Source organism: Pteropus medius, unplaced genomic scaffold, assembly GCF_902729225.1.
Source record: "Pteropus medius unplaced genomic scaffold, Ma_sr-lr_union100, whole genome shotgun sequence".
NCBI classification, from domain to species: Eukaryota; Metazoa; Chordata; class Mammalia; order Chiroptera; family Pteropodidae; genus Pteropus; species Pteropus medius.
In genome coordinates, this window is record NW_024347788.1 from 9756821 (window position 1) to 9783802 (window position 26982).

The 26982-nt window shown below is 41.5% G+C and overlaps 1 protein-coding gene and 2 pseudogenes across 1 annotated transcript in view; 1 reads left to right on the top strand and 2 right to left on the bottom strand.

The window, feature by feature from the left end:
- GTF2F2 (general transcription factor IIF subunit 2) overlaps nt 1-26982 on the top strand; it is a 112858-nt gene that overhangs the window by 81529 nt on the left and 4347 nt on the right. The window contains exons 6-7 of the mRNA XM_039877246.1: nt 9741-9840; nt 19409-19552. Of these exons, the coding sequence (XP_039733180.1) occupies nt 9741-9840; nt 19409-19552 (244 nt within the window). The remainder of the gene's footprint in view (nt 1-9740; nt 9841-19408; nt 19553-26982) is intronic.
- On the bottom strand, nt 1535-1653 carry LOC120614503 (uncharacterized; annotated as a pseudogene).
- On the bottom strand, nt 12465-12583 carry LOC120614540 (uncharacterized; annotated as a pseudogene).

A 26982-nucleotide genomic window follows, 5' to 3' on the forward strand; every position in this document is an offset into this window, starting at 1 on the left:
ATCTCTAACGGCTGTCTAAATTGACCCCTGTATCTCACCCCACACACAGAAGTTTATGAGGGTCAGTATAGGTAAGTGTTGGGCAAAGTACTTACAGGATGTAAAAGCCTAAACTAACCTTTAGAGATTATGGGTAGGGGCGGGCCTAAGTGTTTTTACTGAATATTCTCCGAAGGCATTAACCGATTTGGACACTGAAGTAAAATAATGCATGTGAAATGATCCAGAGCTATTTAGACAGTCTAGAAGAGTCAACTAAAAAGGGCGAGGAGGAGAAACACGGGGACGCTGGTCAGAGTCCAACGCGTTCGCAGTGAGGGAGGGGAGGGTGAGAGTGTCTCCACTGCGTCGTACCCTCTGCGCCGTTGCCTGCGGGTGACCTGTCGCCTGAGAGGGCGATTCCACAGCCTCCCTGAATCACGTTTAATACGATGAGGAAGATGGACAGATGGTTTTCAAGACTTACTTTAAAAATGGTCATTGAGATCCCTGCATAACTGAAGATGTTCTGCTCAGGTGCATTTTTCTACTTTTGTTCAGCTCAGACACGTGTTCTAGTCACTACTGGTTCAAAGTCATATGAGAGATTGAATTGAATGCCCTAAGGATTAAATCCAAAAATATTTTGTCTACATCTAAAATTCAGTGAATTTTTTGAATCAGATGAACAGTTACCCCAAACTGTAATAAGCTACCATATTTTTATGTCTTTTGGTGCTTTGGTTAAATTATAATTAGTTTTAATTAGCACTTCCATGCACATCGCATGTTTTACCTGCAGCCAAGTGGCATTTAGAAAGAAATTTTCTTATCCTTAAAAACATCAGAGGACATCAAAGAAAGTGCTTTTAATATGATATAGCCAAATATCCCCCATCAGAATAAATCAAAGATGACACAGATTCTGTAAATCTCGGTTTTAAAATCCAGTTGGTGAACCAGATAATTATTCAAAGTTGTGTTTATTTAAATAACTTTCGTTCATTTCTGTTCAGTATGGCTACTTGAGCAATAGCAGTAACTGTAATAACAGCTAAAATGTACTGAATACATATTATGGGACAGGCCATTTACTTAGTGTTTTATTAAGATTATCCCTCCTATTTTTGTTATAATCCTCATTTTTTCCCATGAGGGCACCAAGATGTCAACGAGGTTGATTAACGTGACTGAGATTGCACCTCATGGTAGCGCTGGGACTTAAAACCAGTCTGGTTTCAGAGCCTGACACAGCGTGCCGCGGTGCGTCCTTTCTGGGCAGAGCATTATCCCCGGTCATTCTGTGGACCATAGGTTCGCTTTTGTCTTTGAGATAGATAGATAGATAGATAGATAGATAGATAGATAGATAGATAGATAGATAGAGATAGATAGAGATAGAGATAGATAGATTAGATAGATAGATTTAGAGGATAGATTGATAGGATAGATAGAAAATGAATTTTTTTTTTTTTTTAGATGAGGCAACCCTTGGTTGAGATTGCAAGGACCTTGTCAGCTTACAATCCCTTATTTTTTATTTATTTATTTTTTACACCTACAGCACCTGGTCTTCCTAGGTGATCTCCCTTCCAACTACTAACCAGGCCCAACCCTGCTTAGCTTCCAAGATCAGACAGGATCGGGCTTCTTCAGGGGAGCATGGCCATAGACTTCATCTTTAATATTTTTAAATGCAAATTTATTGGCATGAATCTGAATACCAAAGAATTTCCTTGTTCCTCTTTTGAATATTAAGTTATAAATATTACTGATCCTTTTGATAGATAAGCTTTAGCCCCAACCCCTGAGAACCACACCAAATAATTTAGGCTTTTTATTTTTGGTGGAGTTTGGAGGAGAGAAATAAATTGAAACGTTCTTTAAGAATGAAACTTGATTTTTGTCATTCATCATCCATTGGAGTTCAGGGCGATTTCATTTCCAGCGTAGAAAGAGTAGTACTTGGTCATATGTTGAGAAGTAGTGATTGGTCCTAATTAGTGAAACATTTTTTTCTCATGTATTTCTTTATACTTGTACTAAAACGGTGACTAGAGTATTTGATTATCGCAAAAAGCATCATCAGCAAAGGGTTTCTTCATCAAACGCCATCCTTTCCTCCTGCCTCTCCCTGTCCTCTCTCCTGCCCCCTCCTTCCCCTTCCCCTTCCCCTTCCCCTTCCCCCTCACACACACACTCGTGTTGGAATCCAAACTTCCCACGGCGAAAGCAGTTTGCTTTCATGAAATTATAGAAGAAATCATGCCTGACTTCAGTTCATGGAAAAAAAAAAATACTGCAATGGATAAGTTGCAAGTGACCAAAATGTATAACTATTTGAACAAAAACATCAGGCAGTGCAGACCTTAGCTATCCTGTCTTCTCAGATGCCTAAGAGACAGTTCGTGTGTGCTGCCTTCCCGCTCCCTTCCTCCAGTTTGGGGCATCTGTTGTACACGCCACCCGCGTGCTGGTGACTTAGAAGTGCTGCCACTGCTTGGGTTAAAGACATCCGCTGAACGTGCCTTCAAGTTCATGATCATACGTAGATTACATAAGGAAAGAATATAACAGAAAGGAAACTGCATAAGATAGTGAAAATATTCTGGCTGTGAGGTAAGATATTTACATTTCAGACAGTTGGGAGTTTGCGTTGTTTAGTAAACAGGTAAATAGATACTGTCTGGAATGCTGGGGATATGTTCCTCCTGATGAAGTGAAAATTTGGTAAGGGATTGACAGTCGTATTGTTTCAGCGAAAAACAAGTTATGCAGTAAATTAGAAAAACAAAAACAAGACACTTACATAAAAGTCTTTATTATATTAACTGTCATTCACTTTACCTTACTCAACGCATACCAAAAACTTGTGGGTGGCTCTTGTTTCTAAGAAAAATCTTGGAGAAAACCAAGCCCAGTGTGAATCATCATTCCCTCCCTGGGTGTAGGCTTCTTCTCAACACCTCGTCAGCTCCTGTAGTGGACGTGTACTGGACATGCTACGTCTTCTTAAATAGCTGTAAATATTTTAAGTTGGGATAGTGCACATTTACCCACTTGAAAAGACGTCCGAATTGCTTCATTATGTTTAAAATGCAATTATGATGCAAGTGAAGAGCACTGGACGAGGAATCTTGAATTTTTTTCCCTCTGCCTCTGACAAACTGTGATCATGGGCAAATCACCATTACACTGGGACTTAATTAACGATTTGAATTATTCTCATATAGAAGAATTCAGCTTAGTGTTAAGTCTTTCACTAAGAGGGAGCTATTAGGTTGAATCATATGAAATTGCTAGTTCCCTAAAAAGGCAAAAACGATCACATTTCTGGGTTATGTAGGAGATATTTTTCAACTCGTAGTTTGAGCGCAGTCCAGGAGAGTCCGTCAGTTGCTCGTGGGCTCTCCTCTGAGGTGGGGCGGGGGGGACAACCACTGGTCAGCAGTAGTCTCCATGCCAGCGGTTATGACGCACTTGTGTCCCGACTTTACTGCTTTTAGTAGTAATTCTTAATTCTTTGCTGCTTCTCTGCTTAAAACAACAAAATCCCGGGTTCCCTGGCATAGCTGGCATACGTGTTTTTGGTTTTGAGGGGTTGTTTTTCTTTTGTGAAGGGAGGAAGTTGCCTGTTTTTTAAATTGAATTAGTTGGCAGTATTTAATAAGTGACTTCACACAAAATCTGACTGCGTTTTCTTGAATAATAATTTAAGGATATCTGATAATAGCGGGCTTGCGTCCCTACAGGTGACCGTCAGCTGGCGTGGGGACTGCCGCCCTCGAGGGTGGAGCACGTGCTGTGTCCGGTTCACCAAGCCCCGCCTCTCACTGTCCCTTCAGCGTCACTTGACGGGCCCCTGGAGATGTTTGCGTTTCTGCTTCTCTTGCGCTGCCCACTAGAAGCTTCTATAGCGGTAGGAGTGTGCTCTCTCTGTGCTCTCCAAACACAGCAACCAGCTACGTGGCCCTCGAGCACTTAAAATGTGGCTGGTGTGCCTGAGAAACTGAGTTTTTCATTTTAATTAAATAGCTGCATATTGCGAGTAGCTGCCATATTGAACAGTACAAGTAGATAATGGAGAATTTTCTTTTACTGGTATTTCCTACAGAGTGAAAATTAAACCTTAATACATTTTACAGCCTCTTTTCTTAAATGCCAAATCTAAATGTTAGCACATATTACTGCAAATCGTGGTTTGACAACCAAATTTAATAAATGCTACTTAAAACTTTTTTTGTCCTTTTTTTCCCCCTCACTTATTTATTCAACACTTTATATTACATATCTATTCTAGGCCCTGGGGCTGTGAGAAGGGTCTCCGGTTCCATGACACTTAAAAGTAATACATGTTGGTAAGAGACTCTTGTCCAAATAATTTAATATTTGCTATCCATAATCTTTCCAGTAGCTCTGCCAGATAAGGATATCATTCTATTACTTGTCAGTTGCGAGCCCTAAAATTTCTTCATTGCCACTCAGATTTACAAATAATAGATTAAAATGTACTTCTGTTACAGTTCCTCTGAGAAGCTCTTCTTTGTCCTGTTCTCGAAATATCGAAACTTCCTGTCAATGCGCTGTCCTAAAACTAGTCATCATCAGAGCCTTTTCGTGTTAGTAAATCAGCTCACCGTGCATCTGTTAACTCCCTCACCTGGCCCTTCCCCCAGCCTTCTGTCCACCTGCTCTCGAGCTGCGCCTTCTTCCAACACTTCCTTTTCCGTTATGTGACTTTGGGCCACGTGGATGGGCTCTCTCCCGCTGCTCTTCCTGCTTCTCCTTGCCATGACTTTTCTCTGTCTGTCACCCTGCTGATGTCCGCTCCTCCCCCCTTGGGAGGCACTTCACCTCCTTCACTGCTTTGCTCTCTCCCTGTCAAAAATGAAATCACAATCTTAAGAAAATACACATTCTCTTTTGTGAAACCTATCATTTTGGGACTAGCATAAATTGCCGTCAAGTGTAGCTGTAGAACTAAGGTTAGATGGATGCTAAAATCATGATATTAACATTACATAATAACTCCGACACTGGCAGTTGCTCATGGAAGTATTTGTTGTTCGGTGTTTTCTGTAGTTATTTAGTTCTGTAGTTGATAACTAGATCAGCAACGCAGTATTACTTAGGGTTTGCTGCTTAGACATGAAAATAGCCTATATGTATAAAATCAGCCATTATTGTGATTTTCATTAATAGGGGATTCAGCCTTTTCCTTTGTGATCTGATTGTGCAGTAAATGTGTCATTTGTTCATTTGCTTAACAAATATGTTTTGAGTTATTTTTACAGTGAGAAGAACTGTACGTACCAGTGAGGTTAATGAAGGATCTATTGACTAAAATTGGTAGACTTCTCTTTCCCAATCTGCCAACAGCTTAGAGCAATAGAATTTGGCTTTTTTTTTTTTTTCCATTTTGTTAGATCTCACTAGTGTGCATCCTTTAAAATATTTTGGGCATGTTTCTGCTACTCTTTTTTTTTAACATGAATTTTGTATTTCCAAAATATACTAAATAATTTGAAATTTGAATTCTCAGTATAATACATAAATCTTAAAGTATAATGAAGATATTTCAATAATTTTTTTGTGATTATGGATCATGGTTATAGCCTAAGGACTAGTGACATTGACTTAATAGGAATCTTTTTTCAGTATTGTTAAGGAAAATGCTCGTGTGTGTGTGTGTGTGTGTAATTGGGCCAGTTGTGGCAGGTCGATGAGTGTCAAGGAGAATAACTTATTTTGAACTAAACTCAATGAGATTTTAATTTGCGATTTTTATAGCCTTTTAGGAGATTGTATGGAAGGGACTGCGTATTTTTATACCTTTAGAGACTATGTGGATTAACTGCTTGAACACTGGGGTAAACAAAAGCATCTTGAGTGCCAGTCCTGTTATTGCTTACTTAAGAGGAAAGAGTAAGCTCGAGATGATTTAGGTAAAGCTTTTTAACACAGTTTCCAGCACAAAGCAAGAGCTCTTTGAATGTCTTTATTTATTATTTGTGATAGTTGTTGTCTTAAGAGTGTTTCGGCTCTTAGTCATGTAGCCCTGGAGCATTTTCTTTGTTGGGAAGAAATGAGATAAAACTGACTCTTAAAATAATATTTCTAAAATCATTAGTAATTCAGTTGAATCCTAGCCTTCTGAGAGTGTGGAAGTATAAATTGTCCTGAAGTGGTGGCAGTAATTAGCAACGAGTATTATTTTAATGGTTTATAAAACAAAGGTAAAACAAGGCCTGGCTGAATCTAAATGATCACAGAATATCACTTTTCTATTAACTGTTTCTTGAAAATAATGCCAAATTTTAAATTTTTCTGAAAAGGTTAAGACCCATTTTTTAAATAATCAGGACAGTGAAGGTTTCGCCTTGCCTGGCGTCCAGCCTAAAAGCTCTGTGTGTAGTTCGCTGTTCAGCTTTTCAGACCAAGTATTTCCAATTATTTTATACAAGCCGAGATAAACCTTATTTTGACTTTGAAGGCATGTTGAAGTCAGTGATGTTTAATTTACAGCATTGTTCAGTGGTGAAATGGAGTTGCAAATTGTTCTGACACTTCATGAGATAATGTTGAATGAATTATTTAGTGTTAAATGAAGAACCCTGCTAAATTATTTTAAACTATTCAAGGTTAAAGTATTTTAAGATATAGTCCTTTAAAAGTATGTCATCTTTTCAGTCCATAGATTAACCTTTTGAGTTTTGAATCATAATATATGCTCTTTTAATTAAAACAAAAGTCTTGAAGTTGACTCGTTAAATGTAAAATAAAAAAGTTAAATTTTTATATGAGCTCTTTATTTTTAAGAAGTTAATTCGTTGTTTTCCTTTATATATGTAAAAGATGAAATACTTTGAGAATAAAAATGGCACCGTGTTCTCTGGCCGATGACATTGGCTTTTAGAACTGTCGAATTAGAATGGAAAAGAAAGTGAGCCACACGGACCCGAATGAGGACGCAGTGGCTTCAGATAAATTCTTCGAATAAATTACAGCGTCAGAGCATGACAGGAATAAGCTACCATGTATGCAGATGCACTTACCTAAACAGACTGAAACCCCGAGGAATTTTCAGATTGTGAAGTAATGGCGACAATCATTTAATGTGGAAGGAAGGAGCTAGTACATGCCTTTCTCCTCAAATGTCTCATAACATTAAATTGTGGACTAAGGCGATTGAAACGGAAGGTGATTTGGTGGCAGCATGATGGAGAGAGAGGCCAGCCCCCTGGTAACTGATTGTGTTAGGGGGCAGGTGTTCTGAAATCAGCTGCTACTTAGCTTGGTTTTTTCTCAAGGAGTTACACGTACTTAGTTCTCACACTTTGTAAACATTTCTGTAGGTCTCCAATCACTTTTTTCTCGCTAAAGGTTTACCTGTTAGTCACTTTGAGACAGCCTCGCAGCTTGGAGGCGGCTCTTTTGACCCAGTCTTCCTGCCTTGCCTCACCTTTGTAAGCATGTTCTGCCCTGCTCCAGCTGCCTGCAAGGGCGCACCTGGGGCTTCCTTCGTCCTTCACAGTGGCATGCTGTCAGTTGTCATGATGCTGCCCCCATCCCTCTTCAGTACTGCAGTTACTTAGTTACAGGTGAACGGTTTTTTAGGGTTAGTCTTCCACTAGAGCAAGCCTTAACTACAACATCCCCAACCTCTGGCCCAGTGCCTGGCAGAGGTAGAGGCACCCAGTGACACCTGCTGGATGATGGCCAGTAGGAGGCTCTGCCTGGACCCCGGCCATGACACAGCTGCATCCTGATGTGGATGTGGGAGATAAGAAGGGAATAGATCCCAGAGGGACATGACATCATGTGAAGGAGCTTGTGTTTCATCCAAGAACGGTTAAGCGGCCATTGAAGGATTGTAAGCCCAAGGCCATCCTTAAGTGGACTCCTACCTCCCTTCTCGACTTCTAGCTAGCGCTTTCTTCATGGTTCATAGCTTGTTTGTCACATGAAAAACAAAGTAACATTGTATATATGATATATGGTTACATATACAGTAAGTTTCTGTAGACATTTTTAGGGTACTTTATAAATCTTTTTGTGTATATAAAGTATATCTTTAGATTTATAAATAATTGAAAGAATTAAAATATATTCAATATAGAAATGACTATACTGAATTTGGGGATCGTGGTGAAAACAAAGCCCATAGTATTTATAGCTTTCAAATTAAAAAAGCAGTGGTAGATATCTATTATCTTCTGAGTAACTTGATGTTATATACCTAAAAATAGGCAGAAGCAAATAGATAATTAACTTTATCCAAGGAATTAAATAAATAATAAGAATGTTATAAATACAGGTATCTTTTTTACTACAAGTTGTGCTTTTGAAGGAATTTTAAAGGAAAATTATTTTTTAGTTCCTGTTTTATTGAACCAAAGAACTTAAATACAATAAAGTAATATATGTTGAGCATGAATAGCTTTTAATTGACCAACGTTCTTATGGCTTTCAAACTAACCTTCCAAGAAACAATTTTGTTCTTTAAGAAAGTGTACTTCCTTTTCCGATTATAAAAGTAATTGATGCTTATTGCAGAAAAGTTAGAAAACAGAAATCTTAAAATGCATTAATTCTCTTCTCTGCCTTCCCACCTTTCACGTTAGCGCCACTTGATTTTTTTAAAAACCACCTTCTTTTTTTGTATTTATTAAGTAGGCAGTTTTCTAACATGGTTCTCAGTTTATCTGCTGTGACCATTGCATCCCACTAGTTCCTTTTGGGTTCATTTCCCTTTTTACTGGAACAAATCCTTGAGTAGTTCTCTCAGCAAGGATCTATGAACGATAAACTTTTTTGTCCAAAAATAGTTTTTTACTCTTGTTCTTCAATGAAAATTTAGCTGTATTTGGTTGGCGATTTCTTGCAGCGCTTTAAATATATTCTAGTATTCAGATATCTTACTGATAGACGTCTAAAGGTACAATAGTACCTTTTGTTTCTTTAAAAATAGTCACTTTGGAAAGCTGTACCTTTTCCCCCTTAAACCACTTTTTAGATTTACTGTGCTGATATACCAAATTGATCAATTTTTAAAATAAGTAAATGGTGGAGTGTGTCACTAAGTATGGTAACATTTAGTCCAAAACTAAATCAGATCTTAAGATTGCTACTTGAATATATATGTAATCGTCAAGTATTGTGTTTTGTAATATGCTGTACATAGTGTCATATGTTTATTTTATGGCTCTTTTTGCAAAAGCGATATTTTGACTTATAATTTGATGGAGTCCTGCAATAGACCAGTGCTGTCCAGTAGAAGTTTCTGTGGTGATGGGCGTGTTCTGTGTCTGAGCTGTCCGATAAAGCAGCCACCAGACGCTGGGGGGGCAGCTATTGTCCTTCTGTTTACCTTTATCTCTTACCAAGTGCTAGAATTTTTGAATTAATAACTTGAGTAGCTTTAGGTCACATAAGTTAATTCATTTGCACGTGTAGATTTTCTTTAAAAAACGTAAAGCCGAGTAGCTTGTTTTAGTAAAGGATTGACTGTAGCATAAGAATAGAAGTAGGTTGTGGAATTATAATGAGATGGTTTATATGTTCAGCTTCTGGTCTAGTTTCTGCATTACAGTCATATGTTCTATGTATGTGCTTGCAGTGTTACGGTAAGGCTGGTTTGTCTTCTGTGGTTACGTATATATTAAGTGTTAGTTCTTGAGTAAGAAGAATTATAGGAATAACTCTTCAGGTTTCTCTCTAATAAACATGTGAATTGGTTAATCAGGCCTTCTCTTTTTCAGATTGCAAATAGAAGAGTCTTCCAAACCTGTGAGGCTGTCACAACAACTGGACAGAGTCGTGACAACCAATTACAAACCTGTTGCCAATCATCAATACAATGTGAGTCTTCGTATCCTCCTCCATTCCGTTACTTCTTTACTCTTCTCGGTACCATGGACTCAGTTTTGAGAGGACCTCAGCAGTCACACACCTTGCTACCAGGAGCTTGAGTTCCCCAGACTCAGTAAGGAACATGACAGTCTGCCAGGCGCGGAGAGACGTTGGCTCCGTCCCACGTTATACAGTGAGAAGAAGCCTCCTGCTGTTCAGACTGCTCGTGATAAGGTTTTCAAAGAAATCAGACACTTCATTTTTCACTGTTTCTAATGTTTTAAATCACAGTGTCCTTAATAAATATTAGTTTTACTTTTTTCATCTTTCCGTACCTTTATAACTGAGAATTTTTAATGTTTTGACAAAAATTCAAAGTCATAGAACAATGGTAATTTTTCCCACTGATTATTAAGGTGCTCCTCACCGTGGGCGTTTTTATGGTCTCACACTACCATGCAAGGTGAGGGCTGCCCAGGCGTTTTTTGAAACCTTTCGTATTGAAGCATATCATATATACTAAATGTATTTTAGTCCTACAATATATAACACACACCTACGTATGTTATGTGTACTCTGTGCCAGGTACCGTTCTGAGTGTCTCATAAATAGTGACACATTTAATCACCATCCTTACCCTGTGGAGGAACGATGAGTTTTATTCTCACTGTACAGAGGAGGTCACGGAGACACGGAGGTGAGCTCATTCGAGCTCACACAGCCAGTAACTAACCAGTCTGCGTGCCAGACCCGGGCAGCCTGGTTTAGGAGCCTCGCTCTTAATGAACCGGCGGCTGTGTCGCCGCAGGCTGCTGACCCCCGATTGGGGGTCTTGACGTGCCTGGGATGTCCGGAGGAATGCGACGGTGCTCTGACAGTAAAGTGAAGCTGACGTAGCAGCTAACAGTTGAAATCTTGTGTTCCGCTTTATTTGCTTAAGGTCCTCTGGCGTTTAGGAGAAATAAACTCTCTTTAAGACTGGTTTTAAGTGTCTAGACTCATTAAGTGGCACAGAGTAGTACCTGCCAAAACCCTACTTTATGGTAGTTGAGCTTCGTCCAGTTATTTTATGTGAGAGGCAGCAGGTGCCGGCAGGGCCAGGCAGGCATCCTCAGGGAGCAGAATGCTGACATTTCCCACAGCAAGATGGTAGGGGCTTTGATGAACCGGAGCGCGCAAGTCCCTTTGAAGACATTCACATTGTTTAAATTGCTACAGCATGAGGATTAAATAAAGCAAGTCAGAAATTCAGTTGCGTCCAGCCAGGCTTTGAGTTGATAGCTCTGGTTATTGAAGCATAAGGGGGAAACAAGCTGAGGAGGAGCCCGCAAGTGAGTGACACAGAACTGTCAGATTATCCGAGAGTATTTTTCCGTTCCTTGTTGATTGAGACAGTAAATAAAAGTCTGCTCTTTTCTACTCTTTTCTACTCTTAAATGGGAAGACATCCAAGTGGGAAGAGGCAGTAGAGCAGTAAAGTTCGTAACGGTCTCTGCCTGGCTTTGCCAGTGCGCGTCTCCTGTAGCCCCGACTGTGTCTTTCCCTCCGCTCACGGGCCGGGCTTCTGTGCCGTCTCCACTCCTGGGTGTTTTTATCAGAGCGAGGACAAGAAGGACCTCACTCTCCGTAAGCTCTCAAGAGAGAGAACCTTCTGGAGAGAAGTTCGGTAAGAAAGAAAGTGCCCGAAGGATAGCGGTGTTGCTCTCTGTTCGTTAGGATAGGGTAAGATTGGAAACTGATGTCCAAAAATAAAGATTAGTTACATCCTTTAACAGTTGTTATTGTTGGGCGGTAGTGATTTTATCCTATCGTTCTTCTTCATAAAGTCGTTTTGAGTCGTTGGAGTCGCCACAGTGAGTGCGTGTTGTCTGCATCGTTTCAGTGGGCAGTGGAGCTGCTGGGATGGGAAATGGCAGAAGCTGTGGAAGCGTGTGAGCACCTGGCGGTGACAGTGCCCTGCCACAGGTGCCTAAGATTTGTCTTCTCCAAACAGCAAATGTTGTCTTCAACGCCTGCGTGTGCCTGAGGCGCCCGCTCCTGATGAAGCAGGCGGATAAAACCCCCGCCCCCGCGCAGGTGTCGCGCCTTTCGGTTCTCTGGCCGGGCCTTCTCAGGCCCCGGTCGGTGTCATCCCTGTTCCCTTTGAAGGAGGACGTGCACTTTCCTATACTATAATCATTTTTTCCTAAATTCCACTACCAGAGTCACTCTTGTTATTATATTACTGCTGCGGACCATAATTTCCAAGGCAACAGGAAAATCTTCGGTCAGTCAGAGCTGGCACTTTGCTGGTGTCAAATCTCTGACTTCTTTCTAGTCCATGTTTTTAGTGACACTGCCACTGTAACTACCTGGCAAGTACAGAAGACAGATTCCAGATGTCATATTAAGTTACATTTAGTTCATAGTATCAGCCTTTGTTAAGGTCGTCATAGTGTGAATGAGTCATTATACTAATGTAATTATAGTAATGAGTCATATAGTAACTTTTTATTAAGATTTTATTTATATAAAAACAAAGATTAACTATTAACCACCACATTTGAATGTTTAGTAATTTTTCCCAGGGGGGTGTCTATCAGAGTGGGTGGAGACACCTGCATGGCTTTTATTTTATTGATTTATTTTTTTTACGCCTACAGCACCCGGTCTTCCTGGGCGGTCTCCCATCCAAGTACTCACGAGGCCCGACCCTGCTGAGCTTCCGAGAGCAGACGGGGTCGGGCATGTTCAGGGTGGCGTGGTCGTGAACATGGCTTCTAAAAGCATGTTTAGTATTATAATATCAGCTACAAGACGAGAGTAGACTTCCGTCATTGTTATCAGAAAGGGACACCGATTTTTAAAGGATTCTGAAACATTAACAGTTCAACAAGAGTGACTCCGTGGTTGTGTAATCAAGATGTTCAGTAGGAAATTTTAAACTCGATGTCATGTTGAAATGTTTTCCAAGTTTGCCAGGTGAAAGAATATAAACATGAATCCCAATATTTTGACAGTTGAGGTTCTTTGAGCACATTTACAAAATAAAAATAAGGGGAAAAAATCAGTGCAAAAAATGAAAAGGGAGGGACATGGTATATGTAACTTGTAAAACCGTATCTTTACATTTGATCAGAAAGAAACCATCTTGCATTTAGCCCTAGAAACTTTTCACCCACCTATGGCACATAGGAAAATTTACATACATGCATACATACATATATATGTATATATATTATGTATGTATTTATATATATACACATATACATATATATATTAAAAAAATAATCTCCAAATATTTGAATTCCCACTTTGCACCTGGGGCTATTCTCAACATTCAGTCTAAGTTTATCTCTCTAGTTCGCAGACACTCTGGGGTATGCAACCCACCTCCTCGTCTTTCGGAAAACATTCATCAGGCCAAAAAGCATTCTACAATTGACATTCTCTCTTAGTTTAGTTCTTCCTTGAAAGCTTGGCCCTGAACAAGCCCGCTTCCTGGGGTGCGTGTGGCCTGTCGGGTTCTCACCTAGTGGCCTGTACTCTGCCTTAAATCCTCATTGTGTTGCGAGACTGGAACCTCACTCCCCAGAGGCCAGCGTTCCCCAAAGCAAGTGTTTTGAAACACTAATTTCGTGAGTCTCCTTGGGAAAAAAAAATAGTGGTGTAAAATGGATTCTGTGTTAAAGGAACCTGTCCATCCTGATGATATCTGATTATAATGCCCTCTGCATTTAATACATTAATGTTAGGAACCTTGAGGAATTTGTTTAATCCTGCACTTTGCTGTGTGAATTGACCTTGGCACACTTATGCAGTCCCTGTGCTGGTCACTCAGTCTCCAGCAAGAGAGTAGAAGGCGCAGGACATAGAGGGGTTGGCGTTGATGCTTCAGTGCCTCATACTTACATTTGCTTTCAGCGTTTTAGGTTCGCTGCTAAATTCAGGAATTTATAGATAATAGTGTCTATTGTTAACTAAATTCGGCCTTTAAAAAATGAACAAATGGCTTAGAAAGATTCCTGCAAAGAAACTTTAGATTAAAGATAATACTAATAAAGAACATATATGTCAACAAGAAAGTAGAAAAACTGACATTTCTTTTACTTCTAAAATGATCTCTTTATCAGTCACTTTATGAGATAGAAACGATGATGATGCAATCCGATCTGACAAGAACTTGGCCTTTCCAAAAAGGAAATTATCAATATCATTTTAAATACAGCTTGCCATTCCCTGTCTTTAATGATAATGCAGTTCGTTTCTAGTGTGGAAACAAAAACAGCTCTAGATAATCCAAGTAGAAAGGGATCTGATGGAGGGAATTGGTTACAAATGGTGCACGAACGCGAGGCGGAGAGGCTGGGGTCGGAAGAGGGAGAAGGAAGGGGCTCGGTTGCCAGAGATCCAGACGCCGTTGCCATCGGAGGTGCTCCCACAGCTCACAAAAGAAAAAAAATCACTCTCCTCCTCCCGTTGGCAGAACCCCAGCTGGGAACCAGCTGGCAGGGAATCTTGGGAGTGGAGCCCGCAGGTCCCCGCTGCCACCACCCCAAGTCTTGGAGCTGCAGGCGTGTCAACAATAAGTGACACAGTGGCCCTTGACCTTCGTGCATGGTGTGCCTTAAATCTCATCAGCTGTTGCTGGTGCGAAGCTATCGCAGTTTGCAACTCATTTAAAAACTAGCATCCAAACCATAGGGACAGATCACTCAGTTTTGAAAGCAGAACAGAAGAGTTTTGTAATTTTGACAAATTAAAACTTATTCTTAAAATAATGTTTTATTTTTATGCCATTCCTTTAAATTTTTGTGTTTGCTTATGCTTTATGATAACTATGCATATTAACACGGTGCATTTTTACAATTTACAAATATACATATATGTAGTTTACGTTTTAAAGTTTTGCTGACAGAATTATATAAAATATGGAGTCAGCTGATGTGTGAGCTTCCTTCCAGATCCCTCCATCTCTGATCACAAGTAAGGGTGCTTCGTTCTGCCTGTGTATTTTGGTTGACTTTGTGGACACCGTCGTCTAGACTGTGTAAATTTCACAGCATTCTCCGACCTTTTCTCAGGGGGATCATGTCCTCTCTTGTCTAGTGGTTCTCAGAGCTCGCTCTACACTAGAACCACCTGGGATGCTTTTAAAAAAGAAAAATACCTCCAGAGATTGATTTAATGGTCTGATGGGGAAGCCAACTGTCTTAAAATTTTCAGGTTCCCTCGGTAGTTCTGGAATGCAGCCACTGATTCAAAGAGACAGGAACTGGAGTCTCCTGTTGGGGGTGGGGGCAAAAATGACACCTGGAGGAGACCAGGAAGTCTCCTTCCACCAAATCCGAGGTTTCTAAACAGAGCGTTTGTTTTCTTGGTTGTTATCCCCTCTGCACCCCGACCCTGGCTTGAAGGAAGGTTGCTCCGCTCCTCCCTCCCCTTTTTTTTCCTGGCAAGAGCTCCTGGTCAGAAAGTGATAGGGAACTAGAAAAACTTAACTAGAAAATTAGCGTTGGAAGGAATAAAATTATTACATAAAATCCTGACGTAAGGCCCCAGGAACCAGAGAGAACGTTAGCTTTTATGCGTACTGTATTTCCTTCAGTGTGGCCACCAGCTCTGTTAGTCTTCAGGTTGTCGAGGGTTTGGGAGTTTATCATTTGTGGGTTTTTTTGGTTATACTTATAAATCTGGAATTCTGATTAAAATGGATGCCTGCAGGAGCGTGTCCTAAAGGCCTTTCAGCAGTATCTGCGCATTGTCGTGTCATGGAAGCCTGCTGCATGCTCTTGTCCCTTCGAGTTTGCACACCAAGGGCCGAGTGGCTATGAAGAATTAATTTGGTCGCACTGGGCACAGAGAGAAGCTGGGGGCGGGGCGGAGCTTTCAGAAGGGATTTAGAGTGCAGACCATGATAAGCAAGGCTGTCGGGCTCAGTCCAGAAGTTAAAGCCTCCACAAACACGGCCTCGAGCAGGAGCCGAAGTATTTCTGCACGCAGCAGAAATACAGGTGCCTGTGTCATAGGACTTCAATTGGCAGTGGGTGGCCGTTATAATTTCGTCAGTGGTTAAGGGTCCAGTGATGATGGCTGAACATCTCTATACCAAATCCACAAGGGACTTTCAACGTTTGGTTGCATTTAAGCCTTGAATAATTTGTTTTCTATTGTGAAAGTAAAATCGTGTATGATGGACTTTTTGGATTATAAAAATGTGTAAGTGGAGACTACGTTGCAAGTTCTTTGGGAACTGACATCTGCTTCCGTGCAGCTGGTTGCACGGCGGAATGTGGTCACCGGGGGCAGACAAGCTCGGTGAGGAACACTCACCGTGTCAAAGCTGCTTCTAGACCAGTGGACCACCCTCCCAGTACTTGGTGCTGGCCGCCGACAACTTAGATATCTGACTACCTTACTGTTCCTTACGATGCCAGTGCACAGGGGCCAAACAAAATGCCCAAAGGGAGAAGGTAGAAGAAGAAACAACATTGTCTGAACTGTAGCCCTCTGAGTAGACAAGTTCATACCTTTCGTCTTTGATTTACAGAAGTAATTTTATTTGTGCAAAGTTGCAAGTGCAGTGTTAAGATGATCATTTCTACTCCATTTAATTTTAATGAGAAGTTACCGCAGGAGCATTAGTATTGTCCTGAGTGTAAAATTAGTTCTTTGTAACTTGATGACCATGGAAGTCATTTAAGTCCCGTTTTACAATTACGTATACATTGGAACTACCTGGTCCCACAGGGTAGAATTTGGATGATGAGCCTGTCTCAGAAATTATCAAAAAAGATTTAACTAATACTATAGTACTGTAGTAAATAACCTGTAATACTATAGGTTATTTCATAGTATAGGCCCTGAAGGTATTAAAGAGATGTTCCACTTTACTTTTTGTTTTTAAAAATTAGGATTAAATTTCTAATATTTAAATTTCTTTAATGAGGAATAATATTTCCATTTTGGTCGTTGCTGTTATTTTTCTACATGTCTGGGTTTTCAGATTACACTTTTAAGTGTTTTAATTTCACCAAAGAAAAGTTAGGCTGCACTGCCTGCCCCCAGGCACTGATCTGTTGTGGTTTTTTTTCCCACTAATTCAAAGTGGAAAGCACCACGTTAAATGCAGTATTTTTGAGATCGAAGCATATAAACCCAGATTAAAAGAAAAAAGATCTCACTACTCATCACAGTTCTAATCACCACTTAATCTGACCTTTAATCTGATCCTTTCAGTTTTTATTTTGAAGTTTCTAACTTATTCTAAATGATTACCTCTTATTCTGAGATCCGACATGTGGCTCTGGGGTTGAGACAACTTCATAACAAACACTCGAGGCTTCTGTCTTCGCTGCCAGTCGAGTGTGTGCCCCCGACGTGGCCGTCTTGCTTGCCCAGCAGCTCTTGCTATTTGAAAACGTTTTCCCTGGTAATCTTCCCAGCTTCCCCAGCAGTTTTACACAGGAGAGAGACTAAGGGCGGGAGCTGAATGTACATCCCTTCTCCTCTTTCCTGTTTCCTGGATTTTCTGTCTTCCTTCAGCATAAGTTAAAGCTGAGGAGGGAGGGCAGACAGTCCCATGCAACTGCGCCTCCATGCAGAGTACCACAGCCTCGCCCTGCTCTTTGGCTGGGTCCCCACGTGGAGGGCAGTGGCCTTTGCTGAGTGAAATCCCACCTCACTGCAGCCTGTGGGAAGGGAGTAGGCTTTCCCCGGCCCTCCTCAGTCGGATCCTCTCTCCCTGTCTTTTCTAGACCCTAAGTTTCTCTTATCCCACACTTGACCAGAGGGTTGTAAGAGCTTCATTCCCTGGTCCAGACTTCCTCCCGCTGTCTTAGGCGCCCTTACCCGACCGCCCATCACAGTGCGAAACGCACAGCTGCATGCACCGCGGCACGGACGGTGTCAGCTGGGAGCCGTCGTCAACGGGGAGGACACACATGCAGCCCTCGGTCGGCAGAGCGAGGCGTCAAATAAGTCCTCCCTTAAGGCGGCGTGTGATGTCATCCTTTTTTTCATCCAGGGGCCCTCCTGCTCGATTCGTGGGCTTCGTTTTGTCTTGATTATGCTTTCTCTCTCCATCATACAGCCATTCTCTGAACTCTGTCCTTCTTTTTGACCCTAGAGAAAGAAAATTCTTTCTTGACTGGGCCCCAGGTCCGTCCCTTTTGGTCTTTGCTCACTTGCAGCCTCCTTCCTTGCTGGATTTCTTGCCGTACTTCGCCTTCGTCCTTAAATGTATTTTTCCATGTTTTCTGCATCTTCCCCACACAGGGAGACTCGGGTGTCCCCCTTGGTCACAGGGTTCTCTGACTCCCCCTCCCCAGCCCTGCTCCTAGCCCTTGTAGCCCCTCAGCCTTCTCTCCTGGCCGCTGCTTAGCTGCCCGCGGGGGTTCGCTGCCATGCTCTTCCCACCCAGATCTCGAGGCTGCCGGGGTTTCTCTCCTCCCCAGCAGGACAGTCCGTGTCATGCATTTGCATTTTCTCCAGCACCATGATCTTGTCCTAGGGAGCTCTGTGACCCACTGTTACTACGTTTAAAATGCCCGTGGCCCCCTGTATACATTTGAATACCTGAGCCCTGAGGAAGGGGTGTGCGTGACAAGAAGCCATCTTATTTGCCCCATACCTTAGTGCAAGGCGAAACACATAGTCCATGCTTAATGAATCTGTTAAAGAGATGAATGGATTTTTTTTCACTGAATAAATTTGACATATAACATGTAAATTTAAGGGGTACAGTGTGTTACTTTGATACATTCATAGTAATACTGTTGTAATGATATTTATCACATTACATAATAATCGTACAGTATTATCCTCCAGTTCATGCCTATTTCCTCTAACCAGCCCTGACGCCTTATCAGAATGAAGTGTTTCCAAGAAAATGAAACACTCAACAGTAAGTTGCATGTTTTCAATACAAAGGTAATGTTTTACAAACGAACAAGTCCCTGGATGATATTGCCAGGAGACCCTGTACATTCCCGAGTGCCACTGCTTCATTCTGTAGGAGAGGAAATAAGTTCAGGGAGGTCACACAGAGTCGGCGTGACAGATGGCCTCCTGTCATTGCCCCTGTTCTCGCCTTCTTACCAACCCTTCCTAAATGTGTCACTTCCTAGAGAACCTGTTCTATGTTCTGCCAGCTTCTGAATGCTCTGCCTGTTCCCCAAAACCCCCGGTCTTGAAAGATGTCACCTACCAAACTTCATCTGTTAGAGAAACTTACTATATTTGGGGTAATCAAAAACAAAAGACTGCAAGTTAGACTTTCTGATCACTGTGATCTAACCAGTAGCCACACTGAATTGATATAATTTTGGCAAAAAACACCTGTTTGGGGAGAAAGGGACACATCGCATAAAGCTTTAGGAAGTGACGAGCATGGTTCACAGACAGACACCAGTAGTGACCTAACACTCTTAGCGCCTTAGAGACCTGAGAGGCCCTGGAGCCCTGAGGACCGAGGCCCCTCCACCTGCCACCTCGCAGCCTGGACTCGTGGTTACTGAGACGCTAAAAACAAAATACCGGTGTTTCAGAGTGAGTGTGTTGAATTGATGCTTTTCTTTTTTTTGCTTTTTGCACATAGATTGAATATGAAAGGAAAAAGAAAGAAGATGGAAAACGAGCTCGAGCTGATAAACAGTACGTGTTGGATATGCTGTTTTCGGCCTTCGAGAAACATCAGTATTATAATCTTAAGGACTTGGTGGACATCACGAAACAGCCGGTGGTACGTATGCGCTCACGTGGCTCCCTTCTTCGGCGTCAGTACGTGGATCGTATGTGAACACACTCACATGCACCTATGCTAGGGTCAGGTTTTACTTCAACCCCCAGAAAAGAGTCTTTATTTTAATTTTCACTTTTCAATTAGATTTGGCATTCAGTATGATATTAGTTTCAGGTGTACAACGTAGCAGTTGTTTATATAACTTAGAAAGTGATCCCCATTGGTCTAGTACCCACCTGGCACTGTGCACAGTTTAGTTGTTACAATATCACTGATTCTGTTCCCTGTGCGGTGCTTCCCATCCCTGTGCCTGTTTCATAACTACTCATTTGTGCTTCTTGATCCCTCCACTGTTCTCACCCAGCCCCCCAACTCCGCTCCCCTCTGGCCATCATCACGTTGTTCTCTGTGTCTATGGGTCTGTTTTCATTTCGTTGGTTCATTTATTTTGTTCCTTAGATTCCACATATAAGTGAGATCCTATGGTATTTGTCTGTCTAACTTATTTCACTTAGCATAATAGCCTCTAGGTCATCCATGTCCTAGCAAATGGTAATATTTTATTTTATTTTTTATGGCCACGCAATAGTCCATTGTACATATGAATCACCACTTCTTTATCCAGTCGTCTGGTTGCTTCCATATCTTGGTTATTGTGAGTAACATGCAGGGAACATAGAGGTGCGTAGATCTTTTCAAATTAGTGTTTTGGTTTTCTTTGGATAAATACACAGAAGTGCAGCTGCTGGTTAATCAGGTATTTCTGTTTTTAACTTCTGAGGAGCCTCCACACTGTTTTCCGTGGTGGCTGCACCAATGTGCAGTCCCGGCAGCGGTGCACGAGGGGTCCCTTTTCTCCACATCCTCGCCAGCACTTGTTTGATTTACTGATGACGTTCTGACAGGTGTCAGGTGATATCTTATTGTGGTTTTTATTTGCATTTCTCTGATGATTAGTGACGTCGAGCATCTTTTCATATGTCTGTTGGCCATCTGTCTGTCTGTCTTGGGAGAAATGCCTATTCAGGTCCTCTGCCCATTTTTTAATTAGATCGTTTGTTCTTTTTGGTGTTGAGTTGTATGAGTTCTTTATAAATTTTAATAGTAACCCCTTATCTGATGTACCATTGGAAAATATCTTCTCCCCAGAGAAGAGTCTTACTGAAGCATTTTTAATAACACCAGCTCCATTGTTCTGAATTTCAGATACAGGTGATGTTAATAGCTCTGTATGAAGGTAGATTGAGCCTCCGTTTGACCAACGCTTGGCATTAAAGCTGGAGTCTCCGTTCATAGCATTTCTAGTCTTTCTTTGGTTCCCTAACTCCCTCCAGACAAACTCAAGTCCTTCTGTTTTGGGGGTTTTTTTTTTTGGAAATGTGTCTCAAAAGAATCATATTTTGCGTCATCATAACAGTCTGCCACAGTGAGAGAGTTTATCCTTCTCGTGAGCTATTTTCTAATGGATTTTTGTAAATGTAAATCAGAATCTACCTAGCACTAGCATTAATTAGGTCGTGTTGAACTTGAGCAGTACTGTCTCACAGTGTTGTGGAGATAATACTTGGGTTGGCCTATTCTCCATTTGTAAGAAAAAAATTTAATAGATGTTTTATAAATTTTGTTTGTCCTGTAAATAATCATATTTTAGCACTTCTCCAGACTTTTGTGCCTGTTTGCTAATAAGTTTGTTATTTCTAATGCATTCAAAACACTGGTAACAAGGGATCCAAATGAGGCCCTTTCCCCAGCCCGTTTGTCACATTTCCTTCCATTTAACTTTCTTACACCTTAAAATGTTTAACAAAGTATCAGATTGAATTATAACAGTATTTTCTTACAGCTTATAAAAATTAAATGGAAAACCTCTTAGTCTGTGTCCCATTATCTAGTTTTCTTTATCATTTGTCCACTTTGCCAGTGCACTCAAGGAATATGTTCCGTTTATTTACTTCAGAATACGTAACAAGATAACCAGTTTTTAAAAACATTTTAACATAACTGAATTCTTGTTTATTAAAGGGCTTGGTACGTTTTTTTTTTTCTGATTTATTCAAAGCTTTAGGAAGTGATTTATGAAAATTTAATATTGATTGTACAGTTTACCATTTCTGCAGAGGTTATTGTTGTACTCCAACCTTTCACTTTTTCATTAAGAAATTAAATTCCAATAGATCCAGCTTTTTCCTAGAGAAGAGGAAGTTGCTCATGCTGCAGTGTTATCAGTTCATCTTAACGACTTCACTCCCTTCAGCATCAAAGCCTTAGCAACTGTGTTCCAGGCTAGATAAAGAATTTGAAATAGAATAATTCATTAGCTAAGCTGTGTTTCTTCTGGTTTTAATGATGTTTATCCTTGCGTTTTATATGAATGTGAAAAGGCCATTCCAGAAACTGTGAAAGCAAACAATATAGTCTCATGGAATAACACACACACACAAAATAATGTCTGGGAAAACGGACATTCGTAGAGGGACATTCAGATGGTACTAGGGAAGGCAGTTTCTTTGCCTTAACATAGAATGACATGATTTTAAAGTTTATTCATTTTGCATCAAAGAAAAAGGATAACTGATATTTCTCTGAGTTTTGGTTCTGGTTCTTCGGGTAATTTTTATGTGGTGGTACTCAGTAAATCTCCTATAGTAGAGCTCCTTTAATTCACGAGCTTCCTGAGATCCAGTAATCTCCTGAATATGTGCAAAAATGGATGGGTTTTTCTGGGTAGCAGATCCATAGCTTATATCAGATTCTCATAGCGGGCCTCGGACCCTCAGAGCATGCGAACCGCTGTTCTGGAAACTAAATTAGTTTAGAATAAATTTATTATTTAGGGGCTAAGTTGCTTCAGCAAGCATAAGGCTCTCGAAGGCAGAGTTGTATATTATTCATATCCCTAAATATTTATACACTCTAGAACACAAACAGGGTAGGAATTCGGTAAGTGTTAGACGAATCGATTTGGGAAAAGAAACAGCCATATCCTCAGTTTCCAGGACCGCCATATTTTCCTCAGATGGATTTTGACAGGCCTCACATCAGGAGAAGGGGACGAAGAGCCAGTTTTAAGAAAGTGCGAAATGCCAGGGCTGTGGCCAGCTCGGTTTCCAGCCCTGCCGCTCACCGCCCTGGGGCCTGGGGAGTCACTTCCAATTCTAGGAGTCAGAGAGTCGCACTAGATGACCTCGGCGCTCCCTTCCGGCTCTGGTCTGTGCTTCTCCCCTCCTGTGTCTCCCCTGCTCTGCACCTCCCTCTCACATCTGCACTGAGTCGGCAGAGCCCACTGACCTGGAAAGCCCAGCTCTCCTCCTCGTGGGCGCCTGTCCCGTTTAAACGCTCCACAGGGCATGATGGTCATCTGTACCTGCTCACTGACTTTAGTCTGAGCAGCACCCAGAGACTGAAGGGACCCAGTGTCGCCTGCTGATCCAGGAAGGGGACTTCCTGGTGTGACGGAGAGAGCGCTAGATTTAGAGAAGCGGAACCTCGGGTTAGGTCCAGTCCTCCCACTTAGCCAAATGGTCCAGGACAGGATACTTAGTACGTTTAACCCGTTATTTATTTAACGTTTAGGTTTCGTAACGTGTGACGTACTTAATATAAACTGCACCAATACGTTCAAATTAAATGTTTACATGTTACTATGTTTAAAATAATATCTAGTTTCTCGAGTTCCTACAAACAACTTATGTTTAAGAAAGATACATTGTTAACTGCAAAGTGTTTTACAAATAGTATTAGTATTAAATTTGCGAGCCATATGTAACAGGGAGGAAAGGAGATCTTATTCACGTTACTTTTTTAGTACATGCTTTTAATGACATTCTCATTTTCTGATGGCCTCCAGTGCCATCTCTGGGTAAGTTTCTAACCATGAAGTGTATCAATTTAACATGTCCTCCTTGTCATTAATCTACTACTGTTTTCTTAAGTTACCATCTGCTTTCTGGCCTTTACAATGTCATTTTTGGCATATTCTGGGTGGATTTTAAGAATTCTCTTGTTTTTTCAATTCCTTTCTTTTTATGTTCTTCTTCTTGAAACTTCCACTTCTGCTAGCAAAAATATTGATTAGAGAAACTGTCCTCATTTCCTTTCATGTCCTTTCCCTCATTTCCCAGTATGTGACTTGCATAAGCAGTCGAGCTAACGGGCAGGTAAGCCAACTAAAAAGGCCAAGCTCTGGTAACCAATGTAAAGTGAGAAACACGGTCAGTATCCATTTAAAGGAGTGTTTTTACAGTTTATATATTTTGGCTTTTTTCCCCTATAACGTGAACTACGAGAAGAATTCTAGTGTTTGTCCCCTGGCAATTTTTGATCTTTCACTTGAATGTGTTATGCCTAGTCTTTCTGTATATTTTATTATATCTTTAAAATAGAAGCCTCTACAGCATTGCCTTCAAAAATACAAACCATTAGAAACTTCACCTGATTGCTCCCTGTGAAACATCAATTTGCTAAGACCACCTCGAGCCGACGCACAGTTCCAACACGGCACCCACTTACCAGTGTTCCCAAAACTATACATTTCTGTTAAAAGTCTCACCCAGCATCAGTTCTGATAATAAGTAAACTGCTTAATTTCCTTGTGCTGAATCCTCCCCAGTTCAGATCAAGATTCAGGGAAATTTATCTTTAATGATTGAAAATCCCCTCTAAATCAGCAGCCCCAATCATGTCAATCCTGTAGACCATTTTTTAATTCAGAACTTGTTATCGAACAGTTTGCATGCTTTTATTAAAGTAAGTTCAAATCGGCATGGAAAACTCACAGATTTTTGTGGCTTTGATTTTGAGCGGCTCAGTGCCCACACTTCAGATTCCCCAGCACTAAATAATGCTCAGTGGGCAGTTGCTTATTTGCACAAAATAGACTTTTTATAAACAAAGCAGCACAGCAATAAGGTCGAGGTACCGTAATCCTCAGAGTTTGTTTCTAGACAGGCCGAGGTAAAGGCTTGAATAGAAGTAGTTTAAGCACAATTTGGCATCAGTGACATACAGGAAGATATGGTTTTTTAAAGGATAAAATGACTAGAAGAATTGACATACTGAGACTTTCTCCTGTCCAAAAATAAAACTTTATTTGCAGGTATGTGCATTATAGGTCTGTGACCTGGTCGAGACTCTTTGAGGTACAAGGAAGAAACTCAGTTCAAACTAACTGGCTTAAACAAAGGAAGCATTGATTGGCTCCTGTGGCTGGTGCATTCAGGACTGCATCTCGCTCTGAACAGGGCTGGATCGGGTACTAGTATCACTTAGTCAGCACTGTCCCTTCCCATCTCCGCATGTCTCTCCTCTCTAGGTCTTTCCTGTGTGTCATCTTTGTCCTTGGGCAGAGCTTGCCAGGTGGGAGCCAGAATGATCCCCTAAGCACCTCGCAGCCAGCAACCCCTAAGCAGAAAGAGAGCGTCTGTCCTGATTACTCCAGCAGAAGCCCCAGGAAGGTTTTGGTTAACCTGTGGGGTTTGTATGCCCCTTCCTCCCGTTTCTGAACCAGAGGATGGGGAAGGCGTCCTCCGCCAGCCCGGGCCCCCTGCCTGGTACAGTCAGCACCTCGTCCGTGTTGGTCGTGCTGTTGTAATCTCAAATTCAGTGTGTTCAGAACAGCTCCTGAGCTCACATTGTGTTTCCGTTTCCTCCTCATGATAGATTTCTCTATTATCTGTCCATATGTATATATGGATAGATCGGTATCTATATTGATCTATCTGTGAATCTGACTCAAGATCTTAAAGGTAAAAGTAACCTTAGTGATTTTCTCGTCTTTCTAGTTTATAGAGCCAGAGAAGGGAGCTGCCTGGTGGACTGAACCCCAATGTCCTGGCTTCAGCCCAGGAATATCCCTTACCACATTGCCTCTTCTGTATCCAGCCAGACACATGTATATATCCGTAGACAAGCAAGGAAAGTCTTTTTCTGACAACAGGGACCCTATTTTGGTGAAAAAAAATAAAAGCTAATTTCTTTCACAGTCAGGCCGCTTTCTCATTCCCCCGTATCAAGAATCATCATCACCCTAAACCAGGTCCGTGGAGAATGGAATTTAAGCTGTATCTTAGCTCGTTTAGTTCCACGTCCAAAGTAAAAATTGGTATTTTTAATGTTTGAAACTCATTCCCAGATTTACTACTTCATAAGTGCTCCTTTCCCTTCCAGATCTTTTATCATTTCCTTTCTGTCAGTTCTCTCGTCACTTTCTCTAGAACCGGAAGCTTTTCGTTTTGAATGGTACCATTAAAACTAAAAAGACCACCGGTTTCCCAGCAGAGCCTATTAATTAATGACAAACCTTTGTGAGACTTCTGTCTTAAAAAATAATTATTTGCTGACTTATGAAGTGGAGCCTTAATTAAACGTTTTAGAATACAAATGTCATACTAAAATTAATTATTAACTATGTTGAATATAAATGAATGAAATATATTTATGAAATTTTAATACTGTCTTGATGAATAGGAGGTTCTGATAACCAGGAGACCTACTATAGCAGAAGTAGGGTCATATTTTTGGCTTACCTAAAGCTGGGGTCCCCAACCCCCAGGCCACTGACCAGTACTGGTCCGCAGCCTGTTAGGAACCGAGCCACAAAGCAGGAGGTGAGCTGCAGGCGGGCGAGTGAAGCTTCATCTGTGTCTGCAGCCTCTCCCCAGCGCCAGCATCACCGCCTCAGCTCCGCTTCAGATCCTCAGGCATTAGATTCTCAGAGGAGCACCGGTCCCTGGTGCCACAAAGGTTGGAGACCACTAACCTAAAGCATTATTACTTGGTGACAACTCTCTGTCAAAGATATGTTTTTTTTTTATTAACTTCTAGGAATTATGTAATAAATTACGTTAGCACTGAAATTCCCGAAGAGAAGAAATGCAGATAAATCCTCCATCTGGTTGGCAGAGCCGTGGAGGGATCAGTGCTACGAGAAATGGCTGGGGGCGGAGCGGGGAAGGAAGGAGAAAAGAGACTAAAATAGTAGGCTGCCGTGCCTGCGGCTCTGCATAGCTTTGTCTTGATCTTGGGGAAATTTTAGGAATTCGATCTGTGGATTTCTGGGGTTTGGCAAGATGCAGTTGTATCTTGACCCGCGAATGCACACCGCATCCTAATCGCTGGATTTCTTTGCTCCAGTATGTGCTTTGCCTTTTCCTTCCCAGGAAGCCACCGGGTGCTGTCCCTTTTTCCTCTGCATTCAGACTCACTGCAGCCCCCCCGCCCCCGGCACACACACACCCCTGCGACGCAGAGCTGCTGGGCCTCCCCGGCTCGCTGCCTCAGGTCTTCTGCAGCACTGCACGAGTCAGCAGGGGGAGCGCCCTCCGGTCCGGCGTGAAGTCGGGGCGATTCACTTGGCTCTGGAGTCCGTCCTTTAAAGTACAGGTGGGCCTCAGAGTACGTGGAGAAGTCCGTGTTGCGAATACGAGGAGAAT